The sequence below is a fragment of the Penicillium digitatum genome, chromosome 6 (genome assembly GCF_016767815.1).
Source record: "Penicillium digitatum chromosome 6, complete sequence".
Lineage (NCBI taxonomy): Eukaryota > Fungi > Ascomycota > Eurotiomycetes > Eurotiales > Aspergillaceae > Penicillium > Penicillium digitatum.
This window is the reverse complement of record NC_089389.1, coordinates 2511227-2526626: the sequence shown is the minus strand read 5'-3', so window position 1 is coordinate 2526626 and position 15400 is coordinate 2511227. Positions and strand designations below refer to the sequence as shown.

The window sequence follows — 15400 nt, the reverse complement described above, 5'->3', positions numbered from 1 at the left end:
ATGGCTTTCACCTAGACGTTGATTCGGCAATGCTGGAGCACTTGCCAACATTCTGTGCCGTCGATAATTGCAAGCCCCATTTGCCCTAGAACTTTGTCGGAGATGTGATCAGGCCAGTTGATTGTTCCCTGGCAGTTTGTTTTCTAATCAGGTCCATAGTAATTGTCGCTAAAATATGCCCGATTATCGGGAATTTACAAGATAGCATTATGACGAGCAATTCCGGTGTGAGAGTATTGAGTTGCAAGTTTTCCTGAACGTCGAAGTCATGCATGGCCCCACTGTCTTTGAGACCTACAACCTTGCGCACTGATTCAAGTGTAGTGCGTCTATCTTTGGATATAGTCGGGTTGCAATGGAATTCATGCTCAATGATATATTTCGATTTCGAAGCATCGTAATGAGGTATCTCGGGGGAAGGCGAAAAGAGTCTGGTTGAAGTCCGTTGTCGTGTACTCGTCACTCGAACTACTGGGAACCGAACACAAGCAGTTTAGTGTGGAGCTTCAAGTATACAAGACCTTTTTCTACTTGCAAACAGCAAACAAGAAGGTAATTGATGTTCCAAGTTAGTTTGGTGTTGGATGTCCATTCAGAAACAACCTGGGTTGCAATATTCACCAAGTTGCAAGCTGTTGCCGAATAAGTGCACTGAGCAGTCATTCATCGTAACAATCATAACAGTATTTACATTCCAATTTCACAACAGACCCGAGGAGCACATGCACTTCTGAATCCTCAACAGAATGCGGAATCGCCCCTCGTCGGTCCATCTCATTGTGTGCTGCTTGGAACCATACATGGTTAAGCGTTGGCTTGTGGAGTATCTGTTCGCCGTGATCACTGAAAGACGCCATGAATTCGTTCAAATCCCGTCGCATCGCCCACAAAAACTCCTTTCGATGAGACCACGTAGAGTCATGCTCACCGTTTTGTTTTCTTTGGTCATCCTTCGCGATGGAAACAAAGAAGCTGACGATTCTCTCCATGGTTGAAGTGGTGAGAAGCAGACTAATCCAGCTTTCGGTGGTGGAATGAGCAATTTCCGGACCCATCAAGCGCTGAACCGTCGAAAAGAGAAGCTGCATGCAGTGGTGGGTCGACAAAAGTATGAGTGGATCGTCAAAAGGTGCATTTCGAAGAATTGATTGCTGTTTTTCAACAGAACAAGCCATGTTTTTGCGGTGATGACCCGAGTGATGAGAGTCAGAGCCAGAAGATGCAGCTGTTTCCAGAAAGAATACCGCGTAGGCTCTAAATTCGAGTAAGCACGCTTTCCAAATGACTGAACATAGTGGGACCATACATCGGATGCAAAAGCTTGGCCTGGAGTGAGGCCACGGCTTTGCTGTAGACAACTTCTTTCTCCGTCTTGGAAGATGACCACAAAGGCTGGGCATTCGGATCGGTCCCCAGATGATGTTCAATCACATGGTCAGCCAGGTGGTAGGAGAGGCGAATGCAAGTATTCCAGCATCGTTTTAAATCGCCGAGATATCCCAGAGAATATTCTGCGTTGTCCTGAGGCATATCTGTGCTATATTCCGGGGGTGGGGGAGGGAATAGCTCAGAGATGAAGGCAATATCGTCACCCGGCGACAGGCCACCTTCAATGCATTGGCTTTGATCATGCATCTGTTTCCGGAGCTGAATATATGCCCAAGCTATGGCATTATCCAGCTTGGAAACTCGATCGTGAAGTGCTCGACAGGAAAGAGACAAAGAACCAATGCCTTTCAAATCACAAGAGGCTAGGATCGCAACAAATACATGAGATGGGATTCGCTTCCACCCTGAAGCTTTAGGCTCAGTCGACATTGAGTCATGTTTACCTTTCCGAAGGACTGTTCTGACTCGATTGAGAAAATGCATCATGGCTCATACATGTGACGGATCATTTGAAATGTCCTTTGGCATGTATTCTGGAGGTCTTTGTCATGAAATCACCCGTGGATAAGACATGTAATGATAGAGATGATCGAATGGAATCACTCCGGTTGTAATTTGAGTCTGCTCACTGTAGAGATACAGTCATGAGACCAAATAGAGCACCGCACGAACAGATTCTGACACTTCGAGCGAAAATGTGGAATTTAACGAATCTAATCCGGAAATCAAGCAATAGTAGTGGAGAAAAGGCAAGCCAATCGAAGTACACAATCTGAAACAACCGAGATTTGGATGATGTCGCGGGATTGATGCCTTATATTCAAGGCAAAACAACTGCACCGACTTCCGCCCTTCCGATCTGAATCCTTTTCTCTCCCGAACACCACCTAAGATCAAATGGCTTTATTGCAGCATGCCAGTCACTTATACCTAGATGGGTAGTTTTTCAAGTAGTGTGCTACAGCAATGGATAGTCTCAATGGCTCTTTGAAGGTTGGGCGAACAATTGACTCCCCATCCAAATAAACTCATATCGTTTGCATATGTGGTTTGTCACAATTGGAAAGTCAAACGCGATAGACCCAACTTCTACAACTCCTGTTCGAATTGAGTGGAGGCGAATTTTAAGAGTATCTGTCGTCCTCCACTACCGCCTTGCCGCACAAGGGTTCGACAAACTAAAGGGAGTGTATCTCACGAACAGAGGAAATGTGTTAGACGCACGGGATTTGACGTAAATGCTTCAGCCCCTCGGCATCACAATGTTAGGGGAGAGCAACGGACTGAGGCAGGCAATAGTGTCTGGAAGGATGATCATGAAAGGTGGCAACCCCATCTATCTCGACAAGTGAGTTGCTTGCGCTATATTTCGCCTGATAGAGTTCTGACCTTAACACCTGCAATCTTGGGATCAGTGTCATCAATGTAGTTAGTATTTTGTTATTCCTGCTTGCTGTCTGTTCTGACCATCTTCGCTAGTTTCCAATGCAGCAGACGTATTAAGCGATGGATCGGATAATGGTGCCGATGCCTTTTTCAGGATGTGAGCAACGACTATGCGATACTCCCGACATCTGCAACAAGAGAGGCACTAATAGATCTCCACCTGAGCCCCTCGAATATCTTCAAGCCTTGGCAGGCATTTCTCGAGAATGTGAACCCACCCACCAGAACTATACATGCTCCAACGATACAACAACAAATCTTGGATGCTATGAGTAGTCTGGGAAAAGTCGGCCGGGAGATCGAAGCTTTGATGTTCGCAATTCATTGTATAGCATCGGTTTCCCTTCAAGCAGAAGATGCCGAAAAGTCATTCGGAGAAAGTAAGAAAGTCCTCCTCTCAAAAAAAAAAAAAAAGACGGGAAGCCGAGATCGTTTTCAAGAATGCGTCGCTTCTTCGTACTTCCAGCTCAGTGGTTCTCCAGGCGGTCATGCTCTATCTAGTATGATCAGCTTTCTTTGGCGAGATCTGATCTCAGGCATACCATCCTCGTCGATAACAGGGCCCAAACGTTCGCATCCCCCGAGCAGAGAAAGATATCAACTTGAATAATCCCCATAAGATGACAGTGCTTGTTGAGTACGCTCAAAAAACCCTATTGTAGGGAAATGCTCGTGGCACATGGTGAATCGTATGCCGTGGGACGCCACAATGATCATACTCTCGGAACTGCGGCACCGGACTAATTCGGAAGAGAAAAGCAAAGTCTGGCGATTGGTGTAAATGTATGCTCTCGGCATATCAAGTCACTGAACAACAGCCGAACTCCGCCAAGAACTCATGTGTACCTTGCGTTTTTCATTACCTTACCACCTTCTACAACTACCTACTTCTCTCTTACCAAAACTATACTACTTTTCTTACTTGCATAACCATGGTACTACATAACCACCGGCGTTGTAGTAAAGTATTTCCATACGAAATTTTATTACCCTGTAAATGAGATTAAAAAAGGCCTAGAAGAGATCGAAATAAGCTAGATTTGAGAAAAAAAGAAAAGTTATTTACCCATACACTTTACACTAATAGCACCATGCCTAGAAATCGAAGGTAGATCTCAAACTCCCTAAACTAAACGAACCTAATATGACTAGAGGTATACCTAGTAGTGATTCCACTCGTGAAGGATGTTATCGTCGGTTTCATTAAGGAGTTCAATATCTACCTCTATAGGCGTATGTAGTTTAGGATAGGCTTATAGCTAAAAGCTCTCTAACCTTATTATTGCGGTATTTCCACTAGGTAAATCGATACTGCACTATAGTTGTAGAAAAGTAGTTTAAAGATTGAGAGGTGCCAGTAGCAAGTAATTCGATGTGAATCTATAGATACATGTACATAAATCAAGAGTAGTTTATCTGCAGTTAGCTAGCAAATGACTAGGAAAAATATGTAGGAATGTACAAAATATCCCGTGGAGTTCACTTCTATAGACACCACATGTTCTATGTGTTACGCACTGCCTAACTGGTCACAGTTATGTTAGAAGCTTTCCTGGTTATACTTGCCTGTGCTGGTCCTCCAACGTCAATGATCTGTCTCTCAACCGAGCTGTTGCTGCGCACAGTCTTATTCCAGCCTAAGTCCTTTTGAGGGTATCAGGGAACGATGCCAGGTAGAGCGCCGAGCAGATCTATACCGCAGTATTGGTCTGTTCGTTGGTGTTGTCAAGTGATAATATAGTAAGTGAGTCAACAAGGTCGTAAGGTAAACACAAGTAACAATGTATGATTGAAGACGAAGAACTAAACTAAGTACATGAGAGAGTGTCCTTATATATCCTTCGCTTCCTGGGGTCGCCAGTGCTCCTGGGGTATATCCTACACCCCGGGGTAGATCGACCCCTCTGAGTATATCCTACCCCGTGCAGGGATATACTCCTCCTGTGATCACGTGATTGCTTGATTGGCTCTCGGTGGCCCATCTGTGTACCCGGTGGGTCACCACTGATTGGTGACGGGTAGGTCCGTAACACTATGCCGAAACAGGATGACTCAATCAAACACACCATATATTTCAAAACGAAACCCCTTTCTCGTATGGCAATTGGGGATGGGGGAGGGGGGCGGGGTAGGGTTTACCCACGTGAGCATTGACCATGGGACTAAAGCGAGGTGTGCCAGGCGGGCCCCCCCTGGGATGATTTCGGGTAGCAACATATCAGCGTGTTGTTACTAGTTCGTTTCTATGGTCTTTTCAGACGAAGATCAAGGCGGTTTTAAGGACCTTTCTAGATATGTTCATATCTGTCGTGACCCAAGCAGGATTTCCGCAAAATTCCTTGACCCACCATTTGTAGAAAATCCAAAGGTCTGACAGCAACTATCGTGGTCGAAATTTAGTATGCCCCAACATCGTTGGAGACTCTCGCGCCGATCGGCACGCGACGCTCCGATGCCGTCTAGCCGCCTTGGAGTTCACGATTCTCGGGGTCGGCGATTAAACAGCCGAACAGCGATGATCAACGTTGTTTTGGAGTGTTGTTTCTTGACAGAGTGATGGTACCTGCTTGGTCAAAATTGGGTTTAAAGTCAGTTCCGCTCGCTGATGTCGCATATGACCACCAATTCCCGACCTGATCATCTCTTGACGACAACTTCCAGTCCTTGATACAAGACTTCAACCGAAATACTCTGATTCCGAAGATTTTCCAAGAATGAGCCTCAAAACGGATGTTCTTATTGTCGGCGCAGGCCCAACTGTGGCTTCACCATCAAGGTGTCAATGTCCACATTTTTGACAAGGCAGAGGGTCCGGCGAAAAACTCACGAGCGATAGTTGTTCATGCACGCATAGTCGAAATGTATAGACAGCTTGGGTTGACTGAAGACTTGCTGGCACTCGGGTACAAGCTGCCATCAACAAATCTCTGGATTAATGCGGAGCACAAAGCACACATTCCGCTAGGAAATTTTGGCCGCGAGTTATCCCCCTACCCGTTCATGCTAAGTGTGCCGCAAGACGATCACGAAAGAATGCTCGAAAAGCGATTGAATGACGTCGGCATTCGTGTTGAACGAGGGACAAAGTTGCAAGGGTTTGTGGACCACGGGTTAAGCATCACTGCTACTCTATTCCGCGAGAGTGATAAGAGCTCAACCACACATGAGGCTTCATACATAGCCGGGTGTGATGGAGCACACTCGGCTGTTCGCCAAGGGATTAGTGCCATATTCGAGGGCGAAACATACAAACCGCTGTTCTACATCGCCGACGTCGAAGGTAAAAGCGACAATCACTTCAATGGCGAAGGGAACGTAGTGCTTACGAACGACACTTTCAACCTGGTAGTCCCCTACAACAAAGCAGGTCATGTCCGTTTGGTTGGCATCACAATGCCGCATAATGACGACGATGACAAACGTGAATCATCAGAACATGAGAACCTGATCACTTTCGATGACGTTCTACCGCAAATCATGCACGTGATGGATATCAAAATCACAAAAGTCAACTGGTTCTCCACCTACCGCAGTCACCACCGTGTGGCCGACAAATTCCGCAGCAATCGGGCGTTCCTTGTTGGAGATGCAGCTCATATCCACAGCCCGGTTGGCGGGCAGGGTATGAACACTGGTATCATGGACTCGATCAACTTGGCGTGGAAGCTAGCAACGGTCCTCAAACAGACAAACATGACCGAAGAAGCAAAACAACAACTGTTGGATTCTTTTGAGTCCGAACGCCGCTCATTTGCCATGACGATAGTCAAGTCGACCGATGCGGGCTTTAAGACCTTGACATCGAAAGGATTCTTCCCACACATTCTTCGAAATTGGCTGATTCCATACCTTGTGCCCCTTCTTTTGAAATTCGATTTTGCCCGGGCCAGAATCTTCCGGGGGGCGTCGCAGCTCGTCTGCAACTATAGAGGCAGCACTCTTTGCCAGTCTGGTAAAGGGAGCGTGCAGCCTGGCGACCGTCTCCCGTGGGTTGAAATCAACGATGTGGACAATTTTTCGACTCTACGAGATGTTTCTTGGCAGCTCCATATCTACGGGGATTCTGTGACGGAATTTGAAAAGTGGGCCCGGGAGATGAAAGTGAAGGTTTTTACTTTCCATTGGCACGATCAATATGGCAAAGTCGGGCTTGTCAAGAATGCTGTCTACTTGCTGCGACCTGATCAGTATATTGCAGGCATTTTTGAGGGCTCCTCTGTTAATGGGCTGGTCGAATACTTCACCACTCGGGGGTTTAACCTGGGCTGCGATTACGGAGGAGACTTTTGAATAATTATCCACAATGAAAGCTGCTCACTATTACCTACCACTTTCGATCTTTAAAAGTACCCTTTTTAGCCCACGTGCATCCTCCAATGTCGCTTTTTGCCGTTAATTCCCCAATTGAGATACGGAAAGAAGAGTTGTTTTCCGAAGTGACTCCAAAGGACAGCGTGGGATATGGGAGCCACATAGTCTTCACTCCTCTCGGCATGCGAAAGGCACGGAGTGTGATTGGTGACTTGGCACAGATTAAAGCCAGTTGGCGAAATTTTTGATTGGTGTGCCTGCAGGGATGAACCATGGTAGCTTCACCACAAGTGGATCCTTGAGACCCCACCCATACTTCCATGCTTTCCCAGGAATCTTCTTTTTCTCGTTGCATCCAATCTCTGGACGAGAATTAGCAACTAGAATTTTGTACGGAGTACAGATACAATCAATCCGACAGTATCCGGATTGTTTTAGCTCCAACCTCCACAGGGCTTTCCAAGGCGTGCTCGCTTACCTTCGACTGGTCGCTGATCGGCCGCTGAAAACTCGCAGGCTGAACATGTGGCAGAGAAGGCCGCTTTTCATTTGTCAAGGCGTCTAACCTAAGGCACGTTCTCGAAACACCAAAGTCTCTACTAATGCATATGCATGCATGAGGCAGGGATATAAAAGCCTTGCATTGACCGAGGAAATGATCTTCGCACTCAACTCAGTCCACCTCTCTGTACCACATCCTTCGCTGGCACGATGAAGACTACCGCTCTCATTTCCTTGCTTGGTCTGTCCAGCAGCGCCATCGGTGCGGCCGTGAGCAACAGCAACAGCGGAAACGCACCCTTCGGCTACAAGTCTGGCTCACCGGAATCTGTTGCCAACCTGAAGGACAAGATCGAGAATGTTGTCTGGATTCTCTTGGAAAATCGCGGATTCGACAACATTTTGGGTGGTATTAAGAGGAAGGGCTTGGACAATGTCGTAAACAATGGTCCTTTCTATAATCTGGAGGATATTGCCAACCCCAAGAGTAAGAAGTGGTCCAGCCAGTCCAAGGACTACGACTCGGTTCTCAATGACCCCGACCACTCGCTCACTGGCACCAACTTCGAGCTCTATGGAACTTACAACCCTGACAATGAAGCCATTGCCAATGGTTCCTTAACTCCCAACCTGTCGGGCTTTGTCAACCGCCAAATTCTTCAGCACCCCAAGATCTCCGCTCAGCGCGCAACCGACGAAGTCATGGGATACTACTCCGAGAGTCAAATCCCCACTATCGTTGATATGGTTGATGAATTTACTACCTTCAACAACTGGCACTCCTGTGTCCCTGGTGTACGTACCGTCCGTGTTACCAAGCGTTCAAAGCGGTCGAACTAACCCCCAACCAGCCCACCAACCCCAACCGTCTCTGCGCGGTCTCCGGTGTCACTGATGGCCACGGCAAGAATGACGAAGACTTTGATATCTCCGCCATCCCGACTAACAGCATCTTTGAGGTCGCCTCCAAGAAGGGTATCTCGTGGCTCAACTACGACGGCACCAACGGCGCCTTCCTTCCCGATTCCCTGTTCTTCAACTGGACTGCCCAAAACGCCAAGAGCAACGTTGTCCCGCTCGAGAACTTCTACCAAGACGCCTACCTGGGCCTCCTCCCCCAGCTGTCTTACATCAACCCATCCTGCTGCGGCCTGAACTCCAACTCCATGCACCCCTCCGGCAACGTCTCCTTCGGTGAGGTTTTCCTGAAGCAGATCTACGATGCCGTCCGCACCGGCCCTCAATGGGAAAAGACCCTTTTCCTTGTCACCTTCGACGAGACAGGTGGATTCTTCGACCACGTCGCACCCGCTCTCGCCGTCCGCACCGACAACAAGACCTACACCGAGACCGCTCATGATGGCAGCTCGTACACTTTCAGCTTTGATCGTCTCGGTGGTCGTATCCCTACCTGGTTGCTGTCCCCCTATGCCCCCAAGGGTTACATTGAGGGCTACGGTACCAACCCCGCCACCGGCCAGTCTTCCCCGTACAGTGCTACCTCCGTGCTGAAGACCCTCGGTTACTTGTGGGATCTGGAGGACCTGAGTCCTCGTGTCGAGCACTCACCTGCCTTTGACCATCTCATTGGCCCGACTAAGCGCTCTACTCCTCCGACTCTCAAGAACCCTCACACTTTCCCTGATGCTATCTGAGAGCCTGTTCTCAAGTGGTACTGGCTTAGTGGGATTCGTTTTTGACGTGGTGTAGACAGGTGGTTTATTTTTTTTTTTCCCTCGTTTTCTTTTCCGTTTCTGTAGATTCTAGAGTCTTCTACTTGCTTCGGCGGTTGGTTTGATATGATGTTTGAACGTTACAATTATTAAAATGTTACAAAGTTTGATTTTGAATGTTTTTGTTTGCCATGTCTTTTCAAGTGTCGTAGTGCATTTTTCCTTGTGTGTCAACATAGACCAAGTAGCCAGGAAATGTAGAGCACAGTGAAAAGCACAACTTGTACAAACGATCCTGTCTAAGAATGATCTGCTAGTCTTCTAACAAACTTTAGCAGTAACCAGCCCCCAGATTGTGATCAGCCATTTTTCTCTCTATGGTTGATGGTCTTTATTTAACCTCTAGGCGATTCTGCAAGGCAGAGTCCATAGTGTTGTGTGCAGATTCATCCTTCGTCAATGTGTGTTTTAAATGTCTTGAATTTCCACTCAAACAAGTTGGCGAACAAGTGGAGAGAGCAGCATTTTAATTCACGCCTGAGGCAACGACACTAAACTGAATTGAGCTGGAGATTCTTGAATTCCACCCGGAGCGGGCAATTGATAATCAACCATCCCTCCGCGATCTCCCCAACCACAGCTGCTTCACAATCAAAATGCCTTCTCCCATGAGATTGGCAAGTGGGCTCTTAACCCGGACCACCCGTAAAATTGCCATTGAATCCACCCCAACACAACGCATTCTCCCTCTCCTCCGAACCACCACCGCATCACAATGCCGAGCCTACACCCAAGCACAGCGTCCACGATGTGACCAGAGGATGCGCACCATGGTCTCCCTGCCGAACAGTTTCTCAACTTCCGCCTTCCGAGCAGGCCCCAAGACAATGGGCCAGATGCGCCAGCGCAACTCGACCGGCCCATTCTCGTGGAAGGCCGCACTGCTCTTCGTGTTGACCGGTGCCGGTATGATGCTTTACTTCCGAGTTGAGAAGGCTCGTCTCGAGCGCAAGCGCATGACGGAGATGAGCAAGGGTGTTGGCAAGCCGAAGGTTGGCGGTCCATTCGTGCTGAAGGATCTTGATGGGAACGAGTTTACGGCGGAGGACCTGAAGGGCAAATACAGCTTCGTGAGTTATCCCCGACTCGGAAGCAGAAGAGCATTGATAGATTTGATGTGCTGGATCGGGATTGGTAATTTCTAACACACCTTTGTTTTCATTTAGGTCTACTTCGGCTTCACTCACTGCCCCGATATCTGCCCCGACGAGCTTGACAAGATGGCCGAGATCATTGAGAAGGTCAAGGCCGCTACTGGTGACGAGAAGCTCTTTATGCCTGTCTTCATTACTTGCGATCCCGTCCGTGATACGCCCGAGGTGCTGCGCGAGTACCTGAAGGAGTTCCACACCGGTATCGTCGGCTTGACTGGCACATACGAGCAGATCAAGCACGTGTGCAAGCAGTACCGTGTGTACTTCAGTACTCCCAAGGATGTGAAGCCCGGCGAGGATTATCTCGTGGATCACAGTATCTACTTCTACCTTATGGGTGAGTAGACTGATGACGCTACAACCTAGGCATCTAGTTCCAGTATGCTAACCGTTTATCATAGACCCCGACAATGACTTTGTGGAATGTATCGGCCGCCAGGATACCCCCGAATCTGCATCCAAGGTGATCCTGGAGCACATCAATGACTGGAAGAGGGAGGGAAGACCGTTGAAGACCGAGTAAGAGTCTTGTGCTAGGTGCATATGTATGGAAATTGTACAATATAGTCGTTTGAGTATCTGAATACCCTACTCTTGCCGGAACCGTGTTCCAAATGCGTTTTGTTTTCCGTGCTTGTGCTCGTTACCCTGGGCGTATACAGGCCAAAACTCGGTCGAGACAATCAAACAAAGAGGGTGACCAAAGTTTTGTTTGGACAGCATCTGTGAAAGAACCCATCAGCGTAACTCACGAACCACGATCAAGAAACCCACCAACCAGCCCAAGCTTATTTAATTTACCACGATCACACACAACTCCAGCCAAACACCAACATTGCCCTACATACCCCCAGACCCCATCACCCTCCCCTCAGCGTCCCGATCCGTATTAGCCCTCCACTCCATCCCTCCATCAACAAACTCCTCCCTCTTCCAAATCTCCACCTTCTCCTTACAAGCTTCAAGTACCTCCTCGCCACCCCTCCACGCCGCGCCCCGATGCCCCGCACTAACAGCAATCGCAATAGAAGCCTCTCCAATCGGCACAGTTCCCAGTCTGTGCGCAATACTCACTCCTTCGAGCCTATGCGTTTTCACGGCAGCCTCTGCGATCCCCGTTAGCGTCTTCAGTGCTAGAGGTGGGTAGGCTGTGTAGCTGAGCTGCGAGACGGAGCGGCCTTCGAAGGTATCGCGCGTGGTGCCGAGGAAGAGGATATTGGCGCCTGCGGCTGGGGAGGAGGTTTGGGATAGACAGGTGTTTGCATCGAGGGTGTCGTAGGTTAATGTTAGGTGGATGTTTAGTGATGCGTCGTGGTGGGTGCGTGGGTAGGTTTTTGGGTCGAGATGGGCCGGTAGGGTGGTTGGTTCTGAGGAGCTCATTGGGTACTGGATTCTGGAGGATCTATTGGGTTGAGGGATTGGGAGTTTTCAATCGTTCTGATGTCGAACGTTGTCAGAATTGGAGTTGTGGCAGCGAGGTCCCCCTCGATGCTTATCTGCTGCGGGGATCGGATAAGAGTGCCCCCCGCCTCCCCCGATCATCTGCGGAGAGCGGTCGTGAAAAAATTCATAGCTTTGATTCTGTTGAATTTGTGTCTGTTCTTGTTCTGTGATTTGGATTCTACTGCTTCGAGTTGCGTTCACACTTCTTCCCCGAGGAAAACAGTCTAGGTACAATGTATGAAGGAAGTGGTCTGTAGTCATTCACAGACATCATGTTTATATCACAGGAGCATCACGACAGCCTCATAGGGTCGAAGTGTCCACTTTCCACCAGAGAATGGCTGGGAAGCCTCATCACCATCATAGGTGTTAAGCAAGACCTGCTTCACGGCAGTGATACCGTTGCTGGCGGCATCCCACTCCAGAGTCTTCTCTGTCCAGTGACACACAATCAAGGCCTTTTGGTCTCCATACTGTCGAGTGTACGAAAAGACCTCCTGGTTTGGTTTATCCAGAAGTGTGAAATCACCATACACAAAGACATCAAGGTACTTCTTGCGTAACTTCAGTACAGTCGCCCAGTAATGGTATGTTGAGTTGGGATCCTTGACTTCGACTTCGGCGTTGACCCGCACATAATCGGTGTTCACAGACATCCAGGGCTTGACACCAGGTCCGGTGAAACCGGCGTTCTCAGCAGCTGACCACTGGACTGGAGTGCGTCCGTTATCGCGTGACTTCTTCTGATATTCCCGTAGAGCAATTGCCTGGGCAGCGGCGTCGTCCTTGCGGATGCTACAGAGAAACACTCAGTTAGCCAATGTCCACAAGCCGCACGAGGAGAGTGAAATGACCGTTTCCAGTGATTCAGACAATCGATGTCTTTGTATTCTTCGATACCCCATGATGTGGGCACATTCCTTGTTCCCAGCTCTTGTCCTTGGTAAACAAACGGAGTACCGGCCTGAAATGCCAGGGCAGTAGCCAACATTTTAGATGCGACCAGTCGATGCTCCTCACTAGCACTTGTATAGCGATCAATAGATCGCGGCTGGTCATGATTCTCCCAGTAGAGTGCATTCCAACCATCGTTGGCATACATGAACGTCTGCCAACGCTCAAAGAAGTTCTTCAAGTCCGTGAGTTTCCAGCTCCCAGGCTCAAACTTGTCATATTTGCCGTGGTCAATGTCAACATGTTCGAAGTTAAAGATCATGTTGATTTCGTTGCGGTCGAATTGCACTGCACGGAGCACCTCTTTCTCGTCGGCAACGAATGGCATCTCACCCACACTGAAAGCATCGTACTCCTTGAGAATCTTGCCAAGATCCGCGAGGTATTCATGCAGACGCGGGCCGTTGGCGTACCACTTGTCACCCCACTGCCAGGGAGTCCGCCGGTCTTTGATGGGTCCGTCCGGGAAGCTCTGCTCCTTACTGATGAAGTTGATGACGTCCATGCGGAACCCGTCGCAGCCTTTATCGAGCCAGAACCGCATGATCTCGTGCACGGCCTTGCGGACAGGTGGGTGTTCCCAGTTGAGGTCGGGTTGCTCGACCGCGTATAGGTGTAGGTAGTATTCTTGGGTCAATTCGTCCCATTGCCAGACACTTCCTGAAGTGGATTATAGGTTAGATGGGATGTTATTTTTTTGACTGATAGGAATAACAGCACATACCCTGGAAATGAGACACCCAGTTGTTGGGCGGCAGGCGGTTGCCCTGTTTATCATACTTCGCCGGCTTCCAGACATACCAGTTACGGTACTCGTTATCCTTGGAGCTGCGCGACTGTTTGAACCATTCATGCTGATCGCTGGTATGGTTGACGACCAAGTCCATCAGAAGTTTCATCCCCCGCTGGTGGCACCCGGCAATCAACCTCTCGACATCTTGAACTGTGCCATACTCATCGGCGATACTGTAGTAGTCGGAGATATCATAGCCCATGTCCACCTGTGGGGATTTGTATGATGGACACAGCCAGATGATATCCACGGCTAGGTTTTTGATGTAGTCCAACTCCGAGATGATACCGGGGATATCACCGATACCATCGTCATTTGAATCCTTGAAGGAGGCAGGCCAGATTTGGTACACCGAGCTCTCTTTCCACCAGGCACGGTGGTTGGACTTTCCTGGGGTACCCATTGGCGGTTTCAGATGTGGATGACAATTGACAGAGGATGCAATGATGTTCCGAGCAGAAAGAAGAGAAACTCTAGGATTCTGGAGCACCCTTACCTAGATAGTTTGTCATTTGCTGTAGGAACTGTGTTGCTAAGGACACTGGGAGCACGGTCAATTGCTTATGTTTCTTCCACCGCCGGGCGAAAATGCTCGGGGGCCCTTAGCTGTTGACCTGTCGGCCCGAGCTCACTAGAGGGGAGCCGTGCTTTCGCGTGCAGCTGCGTCGGTTGAATCAGAAGCCACACGATACTGTGGATCGTCTCCACATGGTAGGTAATGGGTGCGATGATGCAACTGGGTTTGAGGGGGTCCTTGGCGGACCAGGTTTCAGATTTCTCCTGGACAAGATCATCACTTGTCAAATCCCCTGTCCCGCGGATTGAACGTTGATACGTTGCTTTGACTCAGAGGATTCGGTCTTTGTATTATTCTGCCCAGGTGGCCATCCTGGTCTTAGTCAGAAGAACCATGGGGGGTGGACCGTGGAAGATCCAGCTTCCCATTCCCCCTGTCGCTTTCCAATATGCTACACTCGAAGAATTGAGTCCCCAGCGCACTGATTTGCTACCCTTTCTCTTATTTCTGGCAGGATGTCCCAAATCTTTTCTGAGAGCAGGAGTTGCAGCCCATGTCAATTGCCGGCCAGGGGTGTTTCATCTATCATCCGTGTGATGCCGAATGTAAAATGTTAGCATACATACCGGAAGGTGCAGCCTAATTTTTTCGTCACCAGCCTGCCACATGGTCCCCGGGAGATGTCGATTCAAACCAGCCGGGAGGTATTCTATGATCTGGTTGTCCTACGCTTTCGCTTCACTCACAATGTTATCCATACAAGAATCCACGAAGCAAGATTTGTGCACCAGTTAAATGAAGGCACAGCATCCATAATGCATGTTTATGCCGTGTATGCACTTGCTGCTAGATTTTCCGACAAGCCATGGCTCGCGGAGAAACCTTTTCATCTACGAAGCTGTCCGTCTAGCTCAACAGATTGTCATTATTCTAAGCCCGGAAGCCCGGCATTAACAGGCCTGGTCTTCATTGGCTACTACTACGACGGGGAATGTGATGCGAAAGCAAAGCATCTCATAATTGATCTCGCTAAGCTACTACACGCAGAAACCTTGTCGCTCTGGAATATGCTTAAAGATAAGAGTCCCATCTTCTAAGAGGAATGTCGCTACACATGGGTTTCCGTGAATGCTGCAAGCTCATGTGGCAATGGCATGTA

At 48.7% G+C, this 15400-nt stretch overlaps 7 protein-coding genes across 7 annotated transcripts; 3 read left to right on the top strand and 4 right to left on the bottom strand.

Moving 5' to 3' along the window:
- Window positions 1-659: 659 nt before the first annotated feature.
- Window positions 660-1818, bottom strand: Pdw03_5908 (Cyclin-like F-box; the record flags this gene model as incomplete). Its single annotated transcript, XM_014682898.2, has 2 exons — window positions 660-1254; window positions 1307-1818. 2 exons carry the CDS (start codon window positions 1816-1818, stop codon window positions 660-662), a joined length of 1107 nt encoding a protein of 368 aa, XP_014538384.2.
- Window positions 1819-5332: 3514 nt separating this feature from the next.
- Pdw03_5907 (uncharacterized protein) lies at window positions 5333-5679 on the bottom strand (the record flags this gene model as incomplete). The annotated part of the gene is made up of 3 exons (XM_066101199.1): window positions 5333-5398; window positions 5469-5592; window positions 5663-5679. The coding sequence occupies 3 exons, from the start codon at window positions 5677-5679 to the stop codon at window positions 5333-5335; spliced, it is 207 nt and encodes a 68-aa protein (XP_065958139.1).
- A 156-nt stretch (window positions 5680-5835) lies between these two features.
- Window positions 5836-7125, top strand: Pdw03_5906 (FAD binding monooxygenase, putative; the record flags this gene model as incomplete). The annotated part of the gene is made up of 2 exons (XM_066101198.1): window positions 5836-6115; window positions 6185-7125. The coding sequence occupies 2 exons, from the start codon at window positions 5836-5838 to the stop codon at window positions 7123-7125; spliced, it is 1221 nt and encodes a 406-aa protein (XP_065958138.1).
- Window positions 7126-7857: 732 nt separating this feature from the next.
- Pdw03_5905 (Phospholipase C PLC-C) lies at window positions 7858-9302 on the top strand (the record flags this gene model as incomplete). Its single annotated transcript, XM_014682896.1, has 2 exons — window positions 7858-8442; window positions 8499-9302. The coding sequence occupies 2 exons, from the start codon at window positions 7858-7860 to the stop codon at window positions 9300-9302; spliced, it is 1389 nt and encodes a 462-aa protein (XP_014538382.1).
- Window positions 9303-9976: 674 nt separating this feature from the next.
- Pdw03_5904 (Mitochondrial metallochaperone Sco1, putative) lies at window positions 9977-11057 on the top strand (the record flags this gene model as incomplete). The annotated part of the gene is made up of 3 exons (XM_014682895.1): window positions 9977-10450; window positions 10547-10871; window positions 10936-11057. The coding sequence occupies 3 exons, from the start codon at window positions 9977-9979 to the stop codon at window positions 11055-11057; spliced, it is 921 nt and encodes a 306-aa protein (XP_014538381.1).
- A 65-nt stretch (window positions 11058-11122) lies between these two features.
- Window positions 11123-11914, bottom strand: Pdw03_5903 (Molybdopterin biosynthesis MoaE; the record flags this gene model as incomplete). The annotated part of the gene is made up of 3 exons (XM_014682894.2): window positions 11123-11257; window positions 11309-11321; window positions 11379-11914. The coding sequence occupies 3 exons, from the start codon at window positions 11912-11914 to the stop codon at window positions 11123-11125; spliced, it is 684 nt and encodes a 227-aa protein (XP_014538380.2).
- A 344-nt stretch (window positions 11915-12258) lies between these two features.
- On the bottom strand, window positions 12259-14127 carry Pdw03_5902 (Oligo-1,6-glucosidase; the record flags this gene model as incomplete). Its single annotated transcript, XM_014682893.1, has 3 exons — window positions 12259-12772; window positions 12832-13591; window positions 13656-14127. The coding sequence occupies 3 exons, from the start codon at window positions 14125-14127 to the stop codon at window positions 12259-12261; spliced, it is 1746 nt and encodes a 581-aa protein (XP_014538379.1).
- Window positions 14128-15400: the final 1273 nt, after the last annotated feature.